The following is a 14,386-nucleotide window of genomic DNA, read 5'->3' as shown; positions in this document are numbered from 1 at the left end:
GGACAGGGGGGTCGGCGTGTTGCCGAGACGAACCGAGAGGGGGCGCCGCTTTCCCCCTCGTCAGCGTCGACCTGGCCCCTCCGCCGCCCCCTCCCGGCACGCTGGACCTGCTGTGTTCCGCCGTGGGGTCCCTGGTGTTGGGGTTGGGGGCGTCTGCGCCAGGCGACAGGGGGTCGAGGTGGGACTGGCGGCAGCAGAGCAAGCGGCAGAAGGCGTCTCTCATCTCTCGGCTGGTCAGGGTGTAGATCAGAGGGTTGAAGGCCGAGTTGAGAACGGCCAGAGCGATGAACCAGTCCACCTGGTAGAGTACGGGGCAAAGCTCGGGCCCGCAGACCACGTCCAGCAGCAGCATGAGAAACAGAGGCGCCCAAAACAGCACGAACACGCTCAGGACGATCACCACCGTCCGCAGGAGAGCGAGCGAGTGCTCAGACGGCCTGCTCCTGACCCTGCGGCCGCTGGAGGTCACCAGACGGTAGATGCGGATGTACAGGATCGTGATAGCGACCAGCAGCGCGCTAAAAACGCTGATGCAGAACGCTAAGTAGCTCTTGTCGTAGAGCGGCAGAACGGTGGAGCAAGATTCCAACCGGTCCATGCAATTCCAGCCCAGACTGGGAAGGGCGCTCAGGAGCAGAGAAACGGCCCAGCAAGCCGCCAGTAATCCCAGAAGTCTTCCACGACCCGCCGTCTCGCACGGCCTCAGGCGGACCATGGTCATGTGACGTTCGATGCCGATAGCCAGCAAACTGAACGTGGACGCGCTTAGCGCCACAAACATGCTACCCTCGCGTAACAGCCACTGTCGCGGGCTGAGGAAGAACGTCTGGCGTCCCGAGGTGAAGATGTTGACCACGTAGGCCACGCCGGCCAGCAGGTCGGACAGCGCCAGGTTCCCGATGAGGAAATACATGCGGCTGTGGAAGCGTTTATTCCGCCACAAGGCGAGAAGCACCGTGATGTTCTCCAACACGATGAGGATGCAGATGATCAGTAGAAAGGTCATCTTGCAGACCTCGTTGCTGCGACGACGACCCCACTTCCCCGAGTGGTTGTAGTGGTGGACGATCACCTCGTTCATGCCCTGCTCAAACTCCATCTCCATTCTGCCACAATTCCCTTCTCAAACTGCAGAGGGCGCCAGCATTCGAACCTCAGGGAGGCATGGAGAACTTGTGCATCCTGGACTGGAAGGTGAAAATCCTGTGAGTGATAACAGACAAAATGAGAGACATGTCTTAATTGCAGACAAACCGTTTGATGAGCACTCAACATTTATTCTGTTCTGCAAGTTCGGCATAGATATTAGACGTCTAATGGATCCACTCTGAGGTGGCAAAAAAGTAAGTAATTTTGGTGAAACATAAATTTATGTGAAATTGGCAGATTTTGGAATAGATTTTTCTATTTATAAGTAAACAGGATGTTTTATGTTGTGTTTAGAACTGCAGACTGCGTGTAACCGCCGACCTCATATGGTTAGAGCTTTGGGAAACTTGTCGGGGCTGGCGGAACGTCACTTACTGATGACAATCAGTATCAAACTCAAAGTTACAGCAAATGCAGGTTAGCTCGTACACTGTCAACCGCTGTTTGTTTTAGGATAAATACTGCTCTATAGCGTTTGGATACTTGCAAAGAAAGAATTCATTATGTAAACCGCTTGTCCAATGCACATTAGGATACAGATTGTTAAGATGAAATATGAACGTGATGGCTTACTGATAATAGAGTATAACACAGAGTATAGATTCGTTTGGTCTTCACACGCGTTGTAAATTACAGCCAGGACTGAATGTTTAATCTATTCACTCAATTTACACTCTCCTTTGTCGAACACTGAAAGTTTGTCAAAAAAAATTTCTGTAGATGAAGATTCAGAATTTATTTTCTACTCGAAAACGGTACTAAATCACAGACACGTTGTTAGAACCAAAAAGATTCGACGATGTTATTAAACGGGACGTTGACAGTTAAAAGCTTGCAAGGAACTACAGAAAAAATGATGGGCACCGCGTCGGTTACTGTGACAGACGAATAAATCCGCAAATGTGAACCGCATGTGGGTTACATAGATCAAATGATAACAAATATTACCGTAAGAACTCCCTTAAGTCCAGCGCCTAGATGATTTCGCGCAGTTGCAACGCTGTACTTTAAAACAGCGGAAATACACGAATCTACCGAAACGGAGAACATTATCCATCACAGAGTTCAACCTTTGTAGTAAATATTATTTAAAAAAAAATATTAGAAACAACTTACCTTCTCAAGGTCGATTACAACGTCATGTTCAGATTTGTCTTTCTGACAAAGAAATGTCTGTCATTTGTAGGTCTAAATATAAAAAAAATAATTTTGGCTTATGCTGATCTGAATAAAAACGCAAGAATTCGAGTACATTTCTAATTCGTCTGCGCTCTCGTTTGTTTGGACTTTGCAGTTTCTGTTTCAAAATTTTATTCTCACACTAAAAGACCGTTCCACCCTAGACCTAACTTGCGGGGCGGGCTCTCCAACAGTTAACATAGTTAACATGGTCTTGCCCACTTACTGCAACGGACTACTCACCCTGGGCGAGTGATGCGACCGACTGGGCATCTATGATTCCCGGTGCTCATTAAGAGTCGGCCTACGTGACTGGAAAAAAAGAAGAAGGAACTCTCTCTGTCTGTACGTGTGTGTGTGTGTGTCTGTCTGTCTCCTGAAATATCAGGGTGCTGTTTTTGCTATAGGTTAACAGAGACCGACATGCCAAAGAACATAATAGCCGGTTTGTTGCTGCTTGACATGAGATGTCTGCGGCGCTTAACTTATCATCACCGCGATGATGTCATGACAGCGGCTCGTGACTAACACAAATTTTTAAAATCACGCTTCCGACAAATGACGTGATCGTCTCTTATCGGTTATGTTTAATTAAAAACAAACCAAAAGAAAAAAAAAAGTGGTGTGATATTTCTGCAGTTTCTCACGTTAACCCTCACTGAAACAGAAGAGAACGCTTAATTATAAAGTTTAATGTACACAGTGGTGATAACAACAGATATTAAATCAACCATTCAATCAATCAATCAATAAATAAACAAATAATGAACGAAAAATACATGAATAAATAAAATTCAGCATTTACACCGAGCATTGTGACGTATGTTTGTCTGGATCCTCTAGACTCTTGCTCAATCCCAGAAGGAATGCGGCCATAAATTTGAAGGAAAGCAGTATTTTTCAGCTCTGGTCTTTGGATCGCCTTCTCAAATATTTTCCCTGCTGACATGACCAAAAAGTTGAGTTATGGTCCCTCATATCCACACTTTGATCAAACGTTGTTTTTTTTCTTCTGTTTGAACAAGATATGTCTTTTCCTCCACACTTCCTGTTTCAGAGGAGGAGAGGTCAGCGATCTCCCAGAGACTCAGTCTACACCAGAACCTTCTGAATCACTCACACACACACACACACACACACACACACACACACACACACTCAGGCAGACACATTACCACACACATGTGTGCGCACACACACACACACACACATTTATACACACACACACACACACACACACACACTGAGACAATCAGACCGACACACTTGCACACATATGTTTACTTATACACATATTAAATGTGTAAGTACACTATATGCACACGCATGCGCGCACACACACACACACACACACACACACACACAAATAGATAGACAGGCTTACTGTGGTGCAAACAGACACACACAAACATCTATGGATGGACTCTCTCTCTCTCTCTCTCTCTACCTCTACTACTACTATTACTACCACTACTATGACAACACACACACACACACAAACACATTCACACACACTCACACATTTCTTGGTTATCAGTACAAGGCAGCATCAGAGAGGGTGCTAAGAACAAAAAGCAGATGCTTCAGCCCTCTGTGTGTTGCTGATCTGAGATCAGTAACTATAATTAGTCTGTAATGGTTTGTATTAGGGACGGTGTTACAAAGGCTGATTCTATGTCAGCATTCACAGGGCAGAGAGTGACTAGAGTTGAAGGCTGCAGGGCTTGCCGAGCATCTCTCACTGAACATTCTTCGCCGTCTGACGGCCATAAAACCAGAACCTATTCCCAAACGGAATATTTCTTGGAATGTGCTGGCTGTTCTGGGGACCATATGAAGGCTCAGTGGAATTGAGGCTCAGAGATGAGGAGAGAGATATTGAGGGTTTTTTTTCCACACATAGTCTCTGTAGCGCCCTGCTGTGTGTGTGTGTGTGTGTGTGTGTGTGTGTGTGCAAGAAGGAGAGAGAGAGAGAGAGAAAGGAAGAGAATGTGTGAGTGTGTGTGTACACGTGGATGAGTTTGTGGGGACAGAGAACAATGATGGGACCATCAGGTACAGTGTGTATGTGTGTGTGTGTATGTATGTGTGAGGATGGAGGTCACTGACAAGGCTTTCAGTTGGAGTGTGTGTGTGTGTGACAGAGAGAGAGAAAGCGGGGGAGTCACTGACAGACTTGTCAGAGAGAGAGAGAATGTGTTTGTGTGTGTGTGTGTGTGTGTGAGGGGCAGTGTGAGGATTAGCAGGCGCTCTGTGCCCTCTCACACTTGTCAGAGTGGAAATCCAGCTGATGAATGAATGGCTCCGGACTCTGTTTGCTTTAGTCTCAATGGCCCTGACGCTGTGACATTCTGCAAAGCCATTAACAACCACAGCAAAATGCTCTGCTCGGCCCTCGCTTGGTCCACTTTCACTAGACTCACCGCTGCATGGTTCTCAGAAACTCAGTCCAGCGCCTTCAATTCTTCAATCTCTCCCATTTCACTGCATGTTTCTCCCATTTCACTGCATGTTTCTCCCATTGCACTGCATGTTTCTCAGGAACTGGGTGCAGTTTCTTCATTTCACTGCGTGTTTGTACTGAAACAGACAGAGGTTATTGGCATGAATCACAATGATTTATGTAGTCATTTATTACACTGTGTGTGTTTTTGTGTGTGTGTGTGTGTGTTTGTGTGTGTGTGTGGATGCCCGAGTGTGCGCGTGTGAGTACATGTGCACGCACACTCCTATGGGCGTAACTGTTAGCCATCTTTGTGTTGTTCCGGTATGTGTATGGAGTGTGTGTGTGTGTGTGTGTGTGTGTTTGTACATGTGCATGCACGCCCATATGGGCTTAACCATTTGCCATCTTTGTGTTGTTCTGGTGTGTGTGTGTGTGTGTATTCCTGTGAGTCAAGGCCCATGATTCAAGATGGAGGGGTGAGCTGCCTTTTTGGGGAATTCTGAGTTTAATGGGAACTTGGAGGAGTAGAGTGGGAGGTTTGGAAGAGGTCTCCTGGGTTTTCACCTCTCTGCCTTGTTTCTCTTTTGGTACCAACACACACACACACATACACATACATACACACACGCGCACACACACAACTACACACACACACACACACACACACACACACTCGCACGTGCATACACACACAGACACACATAGTTTTGATCTCCCTCTCTTTCCCTCTCTTTAAAAATGTTAGTGGGAAAAGTCTGGCTCTCAGACATAATTTACTTTTTCTCAACATTTTCCATCAACAAAAAAAAAGCTGTTTTCTCATCATGATCGTCATATAGGAACCGCTCACGACAACAAGCCCAACACACACACGCACACGCACACACACACAACTACACACACGCATGCACACACACACACACACACACACACACAAACTGTATAATTACACTATGACATCATCAGGGAGCTTCATTTAGATCAAGCACTAAAGAAAAACACAAAAGGAATCATTGGTCCAGCGGTGTCCAGAGGTGTCCAGAGGTGTCCTGCCCGCCTGCTCACCGGCCCGCAGTGTCATATCTCTGTCTTAATCACCATCCCCTGACTGCTATCTCTTAAAAGCAGGTCCCGGTGGCGATCTGGAGGACGGGAAGAAAAAGAAAAAACCTGATAACTTATCTTAGCTCCTGTCTGAACCTCTTTTCTGATTGCACACGGTCCCGCGAGACACCAGGTGGTAAAACACACCCCGTCTGCTCTCTTCAAAGGGCTCCAGCAATTTAGATTGAATCCGAAATATCCAAACATCTTATCGTTTTTGACATCTAGCAAATTAAAAACGACTCATTAGTTCCTCTCCACAAACCAGCTTTGCTTGATTTAATAAAAGAATATCTCAAAATGTAGCAGAGCTAATTACATCAGCGGGCCGCGAGGAGGGATATTTAATCGTTTATTGTTAATTATTATGTGTATTGTTAATTGTTATGTGTAATTTGTGCGTACATGCTGAGTAGAGCGTTCACGGAGACAGAAGAATTTGAGAAACAGATGTTGGTGTGGGCAGTTGGAGAATGAGAGAGAGTTCCTTCTGGGAAACTGGTGGACTGTCTTTGGCAGGAACTCTAGCTTGCCCCTCTGTGGTTTGGGAATAGGAGACTATTTTCATTAGATATACAGAGTCAGAACTGTGGGAGAACATTAAGTTCCTGTGCGTGTGGGGCTTTGAAAGAAAAATGCAACGTTTTTTCCTTTCCCTCTTGTATCAAATGCATAACCTATATCACTATTTGCATATTATGGAGTTTTGAATGACAAGAGGTCCTTTCTAATGGCATTCACTGATTTTCTACGCAGTCACTTTTTTTGTGTGGTAAATAAAGTTCTGCCCTTTCCCGCTAAGAATAACTCAGAGGCCGGCTGATTGGGGCTGGGGGTGAGGGGGTGGGGGGGTGTGGGCTTGGACTGAAGACATGTAAACATGACTCTTATGCTTTGATTTTGTTCCGTTCTCTCAGCACTTTGAAACAGACGTGCTTGTTTAATCCAAATGCATGTGTGCGTATGTCTGTGTGTATGAGTGTGTGTGAGTGTGTGTGTGTCTGTGTGTATGAGTGTGCGTCAGAGAGAGAGAGAGAGAGAGATTTGGAGACTTGAATAAGTGTGTGTGTGTGAGTGTGTGTGTGTGTGTGTGCGTATGTCTGTGTGTATGAGTGTGCGTCAGAGAGAGAGAGCGAGAGAGGGAGAGAGAGAGATTTGGAGACTTGAATAAGTGTGTGTGAGTATGTGTGTGTGTATATGGATGAAAGACTATGTATAGGTGATATGTAAACTTTGACTGATATTTGTGTGTGTGTGTGTGTGTGTGTGTATGTTTGCCTGTATTCATATATAGACAGTTCATATCTGCATACATACGTCACTCACCAGTCACCAGTCTTTGTTCACAGGGGAAGTGAACCACATACCCAACTCTCTGGAGAGGAAGCCCAGAGCCTCAGTAATGTAGTTTGGGACTACGCTTATAGTGAGCGGAGAGAACTCAGACTTCATCATGCAGATCTGTCTTCCCCTCTCTCTGTCTAGGAACCATAGCCATGCAAACGCATGCATGTCAAAATCAGTCATCTTGTGCAGATTCCTCAGGCCACAGGTCAAAGCTATGGAGACCATAGAGAGTGTTTGGACATGTTTTGTGTGTGTATGTGAGCATGTGTATGTGTGTGTGTGTGTGTGTGTGTGTGTGTATGTGAGCATGTGTGTGTATGTATGTATGTGTGTGTGTGTGTGTGTGTGTGTATTCTCCATTTCTATCTCCCTGAGGACTTTCACTGTCTCCTTCATATGGGCCCAGCTTGACACCCTCCCAAACATCTGTCCCAGGAAGATCCTGGAGCTAGACGAGACACCCAGAGAAGCCAAGGAACTGGGGCCTGGGAAAATGCTCCCTCTCTGCCCATGACCAGGTCATCTCCCTCCCGTCCTCTCCTCTCCTCTCCTGGCCCTCCCAACACACGTCGTATCCTCATACAACCTCTCTCTCTCTCTCTCTCTGGGGAGCGACAGCCTTGGCGATTAGAGCTTTGTGCTTTGTTGACCTTACTGATTGCAGGCAGTGCTGTTTTCACCTTTCCACTTCACTTCCTGTGAACTTACAGAACGACCCGACATTGTCGAATTCGATCCAAATATGATGTTGCTCTGGACGAGCACGTCGCCAGACGTCTGGATGTTCATAAGTGGCACAGATTTGAACTCTGGAAATCTTTCATGGTCAAGACTCAGGCGCTATTGGTCGACCCTGAAAGAGGTACCTCGGTGGAGAAGTATTTGTTTCTTAAATGATAGGACTCAGAAACACAAAAGTGGACACACTGTGGAAAATTGATGACACAGACGTCAAAATGTCACACAATTCTCTTAATAAAAATCTTAGTCTATTTTCTCTAACTTATGAATACTATCAATTTGATTTGACTTTGTTATGGACATGTAAAGCCCTCTGAGACTATAAATAGGGCTCTAAATAAACTTGTATTATTATTATTATTACTATTATTATAAAAACTAAGTTTACCTTCTGCTACCTTTAGCCACATCCTGATAAAAATGTTTGTTTTTGTTTTTTACTTTTGTCCTCTCATTGATAGGTCCACGTGAAAGTACAGGGTTAGTAATTTTCTGTCAGATGGGAATGAAACAAGACTCAGTTTGCTGACATAGAGGTGGGGAGAGTGTGTTTGTGTGTGTGTGTGTGTGTGCGTGCGCATGTTTGTTGGGGGCGGGGGCTGACTTGAAAAGAACAGATAGATATCTGCAGAGGTAGGACATGCCCCACTGACCCAACCAACATGTGACGTTTAAGAACAAGACAGCCAGGCTATAGAGCGACCCCCCATCTCCCCTCCCCCCACCCCACCACCCACTCCCCAAAAGCTGAGCGGCCCTGTCCCAGAGCCCGCTCGAACCAAAGGCTAAAAACACATTTCACAAAGAATTACGCCGGTCAACAAATGACAACAGGGTCAATGGAGCCAAAAGAGTGGGACACAAGCTAAAACAAGTGTCTTTTTCTCCAAATAAGGACATAGCTCTGTGCCTTTTTTTTTTTTTTTAAGTGTGTGCTTCAGCAGTCCGGTCTTGGTTTCTAATCTGGTGGCACACTGGTGCAATTTGTTACTGAAAGAGAAGGTTCTAGAATCATCGTCAGCAGGAAGAACTGGCAGTTGACAGATGTTAGGTACAGATGACAGTGTTGGTTGATATCGTTAATGTAAATCTAGGGAGGAGGTGGCATCAAAAGAAAAAAAAAAGAAAAAAAGAAAAAAACAAACAAACTCAAAACTACTTTTAGGGTGGGGAAAAAAAAAAAGTATTTTTAGGCAATTAAAAAAAAAAATCTACCTCCATAACTTTTCTACATTGAAACTAGACCGTCAGCTTTCCTGTCGTTTATTTCAAAAGTATCTAAAGTGGACAATAACTTCAGGACGTCTCTGAGCTGTGCAGACGTCACGGATCGGCGCCTTTATAGGCTCACGATGGCCAATAATATCTGGGCTGTGCCATCGCCCCGGTCGTGTTTTGGCGGTACTGAGGATGATGATGATGATGATGAGGGACGACCGGCGGAGAGTTTGCTCCCTCCGCGCTGCTGTCCGCCACCTGTGTTTACACTGGCGAAAATTACAACAGATTTACTCAGGAAAACTCATTTTCAAATCTCGGGATTTACGTTATTCCCATTTGAGTGTGGCGTGTTTGTTATTTTGAAGATTGGCATCAACATAACACTTCAATACCTAGTTTAATAACCGTGTCGTTGGAACCAAGTCTGGGCTTCTCCTGGCAGTTCGTTTTCCCTGTGGATCAGAGTACGTAGATCTGTGGGGACAGTCCAGGGAGGGATGAAAACAGCTGGTTCTGAGCTAACATGTGAGGCTGTTTATTGATAAAGACATCAGTGGGCAGATGTAAAGAAGGGTTTGCCCCCCCCCCTTCCCCCCCAAGGCAGAATGTGATGTGAAAATAAACATAGCCAGCTGCAGGGGATTCTGGGTAGGAACAATGGGCAGTCAGAGCTGGGCAGGCTGACTATGAGAGAGAGAGAGAGAGAGAGAGAGAAAAGAAAAAAAAATACTGGCCATGTCTTTATTACTGAGCTCAATTTCTCCTATTGCCCTGCTACTGTATCTCTCTCTGTCTCTCTCGCTCTCTCTCTCTCACACACACACACACACACACACACATACACACAAAATCTAAACCTCAGAACTCCTGATGCTGACTTTAAACTTAACCCTGATCCTTTCTGCCCATCCTGACCTGACCCCTGATCCTCACCCCTTCACCCCATGCCCCTTTCACCCTGAACTCTAGGCTTTGTCCAAAATGTGGACGATTGGATAACTTTCACCTCAAAAATGGCCAAGAAATGGGTTCAGTCTCTGAGAGTTCCCCACAGCCTGGATTTAGCGAAGATGGCAGGTTCTGTGGACACCGCTGCTGAAGCACTGATGTGGCCCGGCAAAGGTTTTGCAGAAGTGCCAAATTACCACCTGTAGACACCAGCTGTTGAATTCCCCATGGACTACTCAGTGCCCCAGACCAGGAGGTGGTCTCTTCATGGACCAGAACCAGTACATGGACTTTTTTATGGATCCAGGGGGATTCTGCGGCCAGCCGATGCATGGTGACCCATGGCGACTGCTACTGGCTACCTCACCCAGATCAGTGAGAATGAAGCAACATACACAAACATAAGAACTGATTCACGTTTCAAAACGGAGCTGAAGAACAAACAAACTACAATTGCTTTTATTTGTATAGTGTCTATTAGTGTCTATTTCCCGCTTCTTTCTTTTACATGGGCTGAATGGAGTCATTGTAATTCAAAGAATCAAAGTTTTGTGAAAATGATCAACTTGCTTAAGAGCAAAAGAAAAAAAAAGACAGTGGCTCTGCCCGGAAATCAAACGCGAGGTGAAATGAAAATTGCCGGGCTAAAAATAAAACGTTTTAAATTTAGCGGTTAGTTTAATGCGCAGTAGCTCGTCTGTTTACAGTGGTTGATTTGAAAAAGCCTCGTAACTTTCGGTAACAGAGTGAAGTATTTTTGTGCCGAGGTCAACACGCCCAAAAACGGTTTCACCCTCAGGGTCTCCATGGGAACGCGCCCCGTCGTGACCCCATTGCTTCATCAAGTCAGGGTTCTGGGGCAGTTAGATGTAATGGTTTCCGTACCGCATCAGCCCTGAAGAATTGTTTTCCATGGAGGGGAACCAAGAGATTAAGCCGCGCGGCCTCGTCAGACTGCGCTTACACCAGACAGTCCTAATCAGCTTTGGTTTTCAGCGGAAACTTTCGGCCTCAGAAATATTCACTAAATTATGCCGGCTATGAACGAACGATTTTATTATTCAAGTGATGCGAAGCCATACAACACGTTTGTGGAGACCATAATCTATCGTTCACGTCATCAATGAGTTTAAAAGATCATTCTTGTTTTCTTTTTCAAATATTGGCAATACCCTCTTACATTCCGGCAAGTTAGGCTATTTCTTGATTTTGCCCGTTTATTCTTCTCGTGTTCAACTGGGAGCGTTCTGATTTAGGCTATAGTGGAAAGTAGGCTATCTGTCTTTCATGCCCTTTTTTTACATATGTTTGTTTGCATCTGTCTCAGTTTGTTTTCTTCGTTTTTGCGACTGGACTTTGTTGTTTTCTATCATATTTGTATAGCACTCCAAAGCTGCATTTTGGGACTAGACTGTCAGTAAACAAACACAGCGTATAGCCTTACTTAAAGAAAATTCTCTGCGTCTGAAACAGAATGATTTTAAAATAAGTATTTTCCGGGATTTCTTCAAATTCTTTCAAGTTCATGTTACGGAGGATATATTTTCACAAGGCTAATGAAGTGTAAGGTAGCCTATGAATGCGAAACCCAAACAATATCGTTGGGCGAGAAAGTTCCCGACAAGAGAACGATTGTGCTGGATATCTATAGCACGTGTGTGTGTTCACAAATTCTAGAGAAGTCTAGTGAAAGACCGGCGTGTCTCGGTGTGGAGAGAAATAATGATAGGCCTACTTACGGCCCTCATCACACTCGAGTTCTTCAGAACGGTTAAAAAAAAAAACATCTCAAGGAACAGGGAATCTGTTGTCTGTTTTTACAGGGCAGTGCATTTAGCGATGTGTGTCGTTTGCATTAAAGATCAAAGCAGTTCCCGGTCTGGAGGCCTTATCCCGATCAACAACAACCGACAGTGCCACGCAATTTTACATATTACAATTGAGAACCATAACATTTCAAGTACCGCTGGTTTGAATTTAAAAGAAAGTCAGTGAACAGTTGGAAGAGAGGGGAAGAGGAAGACAGGTAAAGAAAAAAGGGGCGCACCACATTTCAGTCACATTATGAGTGTATTAACCACAGACTGATGTCCGCTTCGCCACTGTTTGCTCGTCTGAAGTCTAACGTGACGTAACTAAACCTGAGCAATTAGGCTAGGAGAATCGCTCTAAAATAATAAATCATCTCAGCCCCGTCTCTAAGAGAATAACCTCTCTTCTGTCACACGCTCTAATTCCAAAATCATCTAAATTCACGGTAAACCTTCAACCTTGAACAAACCAAAACTACTGTCCGTCCTACCTCTTTCCCTGGAAAAATGAGAAGGCTTGCGAAATACACTGGTGCATTCCAGGGGAAGAAACTCCCCGGGTTAGCCTATCCTTCAAATCGTCATTAAACCACATCTTTGTCGGTGAGTAATATAATGGGGCAATGCTCTTATTGTGTTTTGGTAACTCTTCAGGACTCCTGGAAAATGTGAATCTGGTAAGGGCCCGTCATCTGTCAAACAGTGTCTTGGCATCACGCAACTAGAAGGTGCCGATCCCAGATCTCAATCAACCAACTCTATTAATGTAATTCATCCGTAACTTCGAAGTAGTTTTCAAATCAATCTTTTGGTCAAAAACCTGCCTCGATAATCATCGTATTTGTCTGTGGAAAGACGGTATCTGTTGGGCAAATGAATAAAACAACGTAAGCGACTATGACAGAATCCCTGACTAGCCATCGAAGATTAAGCTAGGGCTCACCGGTAACCTTGGCAACTGTCAGGTCACGGGAGGTGTCAGCCCGGTTGAATTGGTGTGTGAAAGGTACGCGTCGGTTAAACACAAGGCAGAATGGCTGTTTAAATCCCTGTTAATCTTAGACTGGGGAAAAGGGGGTTTATACTGGGAGCTCACCAGTACTATCGCTTCATCGATGCTACGCCGAGTCTGAGAGGCCCAGTGGCATAAACATCCTGTTTGTAATGGGGCAGACTGAGAGAGAGAGAGAGACGCACACACTCAAACATAAATCGATAGAAAATATGAGAAGAATCAAAAAGATAAAGTGATAGAGTGAGGCAGAGAGATATTGTTTGATCGCTGTTTAAGAGCCACACAATGATAGACAGATACTTTATTTGTCTCCGTATGAGTAACGTATGAGGACAAAGGAAAAGTTTGGAGGAAGCAGAGATCAAAGCAGATCTGAGTGATTACGTAAAAAACAAAAACAAAAAAAACGTGTAGATCACTCACAAGTCATATTCTTTCGTCACAAGATAGTCACAGAAAAATCCTTCCCAATTTCATGTGCAGATACTCATGTGCACAGTAGTAAGTCTGGTTTGTGCTGATTTAACCACAGTGTCGCAAAGACTGGTATAGCCTCAGAGGAAGAGAGGAAATACAGACAGGCAGAGACAGAAAGAGAAACAGAAACAGAAAAAGCAAGAATTACAGACACGAGAGAGCGAGCGAACAGTGTCAGCACGCAGCAGAAACCGTGTTTAATTACAGCTGTGCTGTTTTAGCTGCCATGACGTTCTCCCGTTCCGTCCTCATCTCGCCAATACCACATGGATTATGGGAAAGACGGTCTAGTCATTCTGCTGTCGCTTGTGTTACAAAACTGCTCAGAAGTTCAACATACAACGATTTTTGGTCAAACCACGTTCGCCAAAGAGAGAGGGAGGGAGAGAGAGAGAGAGAGAGAGAGAGAGAGAGAGAGAACAGCTGAAATATGTGGTAGAGGGATGTCTGTTAATCGTCTTGTGTTTCAACACTACCCCCTAGCGGACTTTTATTTTGCTGTGCTAAGAATCGTGAAATTGGGTGGATTTGTGAAACTGTTTCTGCCCAAAATTAAATGCATTGGATATTTGTTGTTTATAGAACCAAAGAAGTAATTATCATATATGTATTGTACTTTAGTATGAATATGTGTAACACTTATCAAACGGTCGAGATGTTTGACACGAAAATGTCTACTAAAATGTTTTTATTGAAAGAGAGAGAGCTTTTAAACAAATTGTGACTACACTTAAAAGGTTAAGGGTGACAGCTTTAAACAAAAATACCATGGATTACCATGTCATATCTAGGCTTTAACGTAAAAATGTAACGAAAAATGTCTGTTCTTTCTAGAGTTTTTACAATGATTATGTAATTTTCATATTTTTGTATCTGTACTGTTCCTCTGTGTATTTCTCTTTCTAAATAAATTGCTGTATTGTATTTAAAATTTGTCAATAAATTTCT

The 14,386-nt window shown here is 44.4% G+C and overlaps 1 protein-coding gene across 1 annotated transcript in view; it reads right to left on the bottom strand.

Annotated features, from left to right (window-relative positions):
- Nucleotides 1-1,105, bottom strand: part of s1pr3a (sphingosine-1-phosphate receptor 3a) — a 1,194-nt gene extending 89 nt beyond the window's left edge. Inside the window, exon 1 of the mRNA XM_030784906.1 lies at nt 1-1,105. This exon is cut by the window's left edge and continues 89 nt beyond it. Within this exon, the coding sequence (XP_030640766.1) occupies nt 1-1,105 (1,105 nt within the window).
- Nucleotides 1,106-14,386: the final 13,281 nt, after the last annotated feature.

This window comes from Chanos chanos, chromosome 9, assembly GCF_902362185.1.
Source record: "Chanos chanos chromosome 9, fChaCha1.1, whole genome shotgun sequence".
Lineage (NCBI taxonomy): Eukaryota > Metazoa > Chordata > Actinopteri > Gonorynchiformes > Chanidae > Chanos > Chanos chanos.
Note: the sequence above shows the minus strand (reverse complement) of the source record. Positions and strands in the feature narration are given on the sequence as shown.